Below are 5,502 nucleotides of genomic sequence, written 5' to 3' on the forward strand. Positions count from 1 at the left end.
ATTCCGCAATGAAAGTGCTCAAGAACAACAACAACCACCTCAAATCCCGAGCAAACATGAAAGTTCTCAAGAACAACAACAACCACCTCAACAACAACAACCACCACGATGTCGTGCTAGGTCTTTTGTGTGGACTTTCTTTGAAGAGGTGATGGCGAACGGCGAAAAAGCCGGAAAATGTCACAGTTGTGGCAAAATCTTCAGCGCTCACAACACAAGAGTCGGGACGTCGCTATTGTGGAGTCATCGCAGGCACTGCCGGGGGACGCAATCTGGAGCCTCGTCAAGCCAGGTAAGTCACATCGATCCCGTAAGCTTTAGACGTGATTTAGTTGAATATTTTTTTTTTCCACCGATCAATCTTTTAGTCATATTGAATCTCAAGGCTTCGTTAGATTCATGAGTTCTATAATTCCAAACGTTCAAATAATGTCTAGGAAAGCCTTGGGATCCGATATCCTAAAATGGTTTTTAGGAGAAAAGGAACAAATGAAAGACAGAATATCATCTGGTAGTTATAGCGTAGCCTTAACCTCGGATATCTGGACTGGTCAATCTAAGATGGATTTCATGAGCATTGTAGTGCATAATATAGACAACGATTGGAACCTTAACAAACGTATCATAGCCTTTAGGAGGATAGAAGGTTCTCACACTAGTCAAAACATCTTAGACATCATAGTTAGTGTTATAGCTGAGTGGGGTTTGACCGATAGGATTATATCTGTAACCTTAGATAATGCCACAAGCAACAACGCCATGATTAGAGAGTTAAAGGAGAAACTTAATGTTGACGATACCCTTTTGCATCAACGATGTTCTACCCATATCATAAACCTCATAGTTCAAGCCGGAGCCGCTAGTTATGACCCTTCGATCAACAAGATTAGGAATTACATTAGTTGGATAAATAGTTCAACCTCTAGAGTAGATGAGCTTAAGAGACGCCTTAGAGTAAACGGTCTCCAAGAGCGCACCTTTCACCTAGATAACAAAATTAGGTGGAATTCTACCTTTCTCAGGTTGACCAACTTTTTATCCGAGCATTATGTCAATGTTATTGTTTCTTACATTAACAGTGAACATGGCGATAACGCTATCACCAAATATGATATTAGGATGGCTGAATCATTTGTTTCTTTTCTCGATATTTTTTTACAAAGAAACTTGTTATCTCTCTGCTGTTTACACTCATACTTCTTTTCTCGGTCTTCATACTATGACCGCAATTGCTGTGCATCTTGATAAATATAAAAACGAAACAATTTTGGAAGATTCTATTCAAGCAATGACAGCGAAGTTTTTAAAATATTGGGGGGCTGGAAAGGTTCCATTATTATACGGTTTTGGAGCTATTCTAGACTGCCGATGTAAAACTGGTGGTTTAAAAAAATTTCTTAAGTACTGTAGAAACCATTTCGAGGACCAAGATTACGTTGCACTTGATCTCGCAAGGATCGTGCAAGCTTTTTATGATCTTTTCAGGGTATACGAGGCGAAACTCCTACTGCAACATCGAGCACAAGCAACTCAATCACAGACGCAGTATCCAAGAAGACACCAATACACGAATGTCTTCATCAACGCGCCCGCTTACAGCCTATCGCCTCAACAAGAAGCTGGGACAAGTCAGACGAGGTCGAGCGCAACCGACGCACGGTCCCATCCGGAGATCCAAGAGTACGATCGGAACGAGTGGGTCAAACCGGATGACGAAGCCATCGACCTATTGGTTTGGTGGAGACAGAATGCGAGGAGGTTCCCGGTCTTGTCATCTATGGCACAAGACATCCTCACCATCCCTGTTTCAACCGTGTCATCGACGATAGAAGATGTAGCTTGAAACCGGAGATGGTCGAAGCATTGACGTGTGGTAAGGATTAACATAGAAATCGAGCACAAGAAACATTCATGTGCTTCGATATTCTTGACGATTTTGAAGTTGATTTCGCAAATATAAACATCAATGGTTAGACTACCTTGTATACCTAAGGGATGTCCGGGCCCTTGTCCGGGATAATTTTTCAAATAATTAACGAGGAAAAGGGTGCTCTTTTTCCTCGCCGTTGCACCTTTTTAGGGGTCGGTGAGGTTTTTTAGGAGGCCCATTTTTAATTTCACATTCTTCTTTATTATTATTTTCTACCCATTTACTTTAAAATATTTTCAATTAATTCCTTGTATGTAATTATTTAAATTAATTTTAATCATTTTTTAATGTTTTTTCTTTTTTTTTACGCCTAACGGGGTCCGAATCCCGTTAGGCGGGACTCCCGTTACGGTCCCGTTCATTAACGGGACGGGACTCCCATTTGGCCAAATAACGGGAGTCTGGGCTTGGAGGGACCGGGAGTCGCGGTATCTCCCGCCAAGCCAGGTTTAAGTAGGAGTTACCAGGACCTAGGCTGGTAATTCCATAGATTATGATAAAAGAAAGCATGTTATGATGTGAATCACCAGGACCTAAGCTGGTGAATTATGAAGAATGGGACCTAAGTCGATACTTCCGCAAGTTATGTTAAGATATGAACATAGATATCCACTTACTGAGTCTTTCGACTCACAATTATTATCTTGATATTGTAGATAAAGGCAAGGCTTAGGAGGACTAAGCAAAGCATCAGCATAACCCTGTAAGTAAGTAGGCCTGTGTATGTACGGCTTCCGACCTGTGGCTAAGTCAAGGGCGAATTGGTCTGTTTTGGTTTTAAAAGTCGAGTCTTTTTGTTTGAAAAGGCTTAAATAGTATATTGTAAGAAAAACAAAAAATTTGACCGTATTTTTGAGACGTTTATGAAAATATTTTAAAATGTTTTCTAGAAAATATTTTTCGGACTTCCACAACGGATTTCATGAATTTTATTTTATGATAAGTAAGATACGAAGATATCTGCCGCGGCTCGTGGTCGAGCTAAGGCTCGCGGGTCGTGACAGGGTGCCCTGTGAGGAACCGTGATGGGATGCACTTGGAAATAGGGGCACATCTTTCTCGCACTCATAACAATGGCGAGGGACAGTTTCTCGATCTTTGGATATTGAGTCTCGGCATCGAGGAGTGCTTTGCTCACGTAGTACACCGACCATCGAACCTTGTCTTCCTCGCGTATTAGGACCGCGCTCGCGGACCTATCGGAAACCGCTAGGTAGATGAACAAGGTCTCGCCGTCCTTAGGCTTTGATAGGAATGAGGGTGAACTGAAGTAGGCCTTTATCTCGCGGAACACCCTTTCGTATTCCTCTGTCAACTCAAACCCGTATGTCTTCTTTAGTGCCTTGAAGAACGGTTGTCACTTATCGGTTGCCTTCGACACAAATCGTGTCAGGGCGGCAATCCTGCGCATCAAATTCTGAACTTCTTTAACTTTTTGTGGTGATCTCATCTCTAAGATCACCCTTATCTTCTCGGGATTAGCTTCGATTCCGCGCCGATTCACCATGTAGCACAAGAATTTGCCAGACTCAACCCGAAGGCGCACTTGTTGGGGTGGAGCTTCATCTTGTATCGGTGTAGGATTGCGAACATTTCCCTGAGATCACAGACATGGTTGGGAGGTTTGAGACTCTTGACCAACATGTCGTCGACATAGACCTCCATTGTCTTGCCAATCTGGTCGGAAAACATCCGGTTGACCAACCTTTGATACGTCGCTCCCGCAATCTTGAGGCCAAAAGGCATTATCTTGTAGCAATAGAGCCCGTGGTTTGTGACGAAGGTTGTCTTGATCTAGTCCAGCTCGTGCATGCGGATCTTATTACACTCCGAATATGCGTCCATGAAGCTTAGCAGCTCATGTCCGGCCGTGGCGTCTTACGAGCTGCTCGATCCACGGGAGAGGGAAGCTGTCCTTCGGGCAGGCTTTGTTGAGATCCTTGTAGTCTATGCAAATCCACCATTTCCCGTTGGGCTTCTTTACCATCACCACGTTGGACACCCACTTGGGGTGTTCTGCCTCCCTGATGAAGTCAGTAGCGAGGATTTTGTCAACTTCCTCTCCAATGGCTTGGTACCTCTCTCCACTGAACGCTCTCCTCGCTTGCATGCGTTTGGTTATCCTCTTGTCGTCGTTGAGGCGGTGGACCATCACTTTGGGGTCGATCCCCGGCATGTCAGCGTGAAGACATCCTTGAACTTGCGAAGGAAGGCCACGAGTTAGAGCCTGACCTCGGTTGAGAGTTGGGCGCCGATTTTGACAACTTGGTCATGTTTGGCGTCATCCACACGACGGGAATGAGGTTGTCAGGTGTCTCCACCTTTCGACCCGCTACTTCGTCCCTTTGGTCCAGTTCCCCGAAGGTGCATTCTTCCTCCAACTTACATGGGAACTTATCCCCAAGTTGGTAAATGGTGCTCACCATCTTCCATTTCGCCTTGTCGTCCACCCCTTGAATGTAGCACATCATCGCCATGGATTGGTCTCCCAACATTGCGGCGATCCCCTTGTCAGTCGGGAACATCATCATGAGGTGATATGTGGAAGTGATCGCTCTTAGCCGTTTCAGAGTAGGGCGACCGATTATGATGTTGTAGACAGAAGGCTGGTCCACTAATAGGAACGATACGATATGAGTGACCTCCAACCCTCCCGGGGTCCCGAAGGTGACGGGGAGGTCAATGGTTCCCTCGGTCAACACCCTCTCCGCGGAGAAGCCGAAGAGCGGGATCGAAATCGGAGTTGTGCTTAGTCCGGCCAGCTTCATTCTGTCCAGAGCCGACTTGAAGATAATGTCGGTCGAGCTACCATTATTTATCAAGATCCCCAGGACTAGGTGGTTTGCGATCGGTGCCGTGACGACAATTGCATCATTTTGTGGGTCAGCACGCGCACCGCCTCCTGGTTGGTGAAGAACATCGACTCGAATAGAGATTAGGGCGGACCCTCGTATGTGAGGTTGATGTGCTTGGAAATCTTTTATTGAGAGACCGCCTGAAGATATTTCTTCGAGTCCCCGAGTTTGGGGCCTCCCATGATTGAGCCCATGACATGCATTTGTTAGCTTTCGTGTTTGTTATTTGTCGCGCAGTCGGTGACGATGACCGTCACCGGACCTTTCTTCTCATGCCGCAGGTATTCCTAGGATGCGGCAACCGTTCTGATTGTTCAGAGGACATGCTCTTTGAGTTTCCCATCCTGAACGAGGGCCTTGATCTGTCGCTTTGGTTGGTAACATTCCGACGTCAGATGCCCACGATCTTGGTGGTACTCACAAAACTTGTTCCAATCCCGCGTCGCGGGATTCTATGTAGAGGAGTAGGGGTAACTAGCTTGTCTCGAAGCAACGCTAGGATCCGCTCCAGTGGAGTATTCAATGGGGTGAATGCTGAGAACTTGCGGAAGCTGTCGGCTAGAGGTGGCCGTGGCCCGGGGAGGGAGCGATCGTTAGGGGTCTGGCCTCCCTTGTGTCTCCTCTTTCGAGGCTCAGGGCGATCCTCATCTCGGTCGTCTCGACGCCGACTACTCTGATCACTCCTCTTTCATCCATCGAGGTAGTCCTCGATTCCCA

General features: G+C 46.0%; 1 protein-coding gene across 1 annotated transcript; it reads right to left on the reverse strand.

Moving 5' to 3' along the window:
- Positions 1–3,430: 3,430 nt before the first annotated feature.
- Positions 3,431–4,698, reverse strand: LOC149404129 (uncharacterized). The gene is made up of 2 exons (XM_089607417.1): positions 4,354–4,698; positions 3,431–3,724 (listed from the first exon to the last, which is right to left on the reverse strand). Exons 1-2 carry the CDS (start codon positions 4,696–4,698, stop codon positions 3,431–3,433), a joined length of 639 nt encoding a protein of 212 aa, XP_089463543.1.
- Between the last annotated feature and the right edge of the window lie 804 nt (positions 4,699–5,502).

Source organism: Urtica dioica, chromosome 2, assembly GCF_054948205.1.
Source record: "Urtica dioica subsp. dioica isolate 48M chromosome 2, U.dioica_male_clone48M_v1_H2, whole genome shotgun sequence".
NCBI classification, from domain to species: domain Eukaryota; kingdom Viridiplantae; phylum Streptophyta; class Magnoliopsida; order Rosales; family Urticaceae; genus Urtica; species Urtica dioica.

Excerpts from the sequence above, each read along its gene's own strand:
- LOC149404129 (XM_089607417.1), bottom strand. The coding sequence starts at position 4,698 with ATGAAGCTGGCCGGACTAAGCACAACTCCGATTTCGATCCCGCTCTTC. Across the intron at positions 3,725-4,353 it reads ACAAGGCGAAATGGAAGATG|ATCAAGACAACCTTCGTCAC; the intron begins GTGAGCACCATT and ends GAGCTGGACTAG.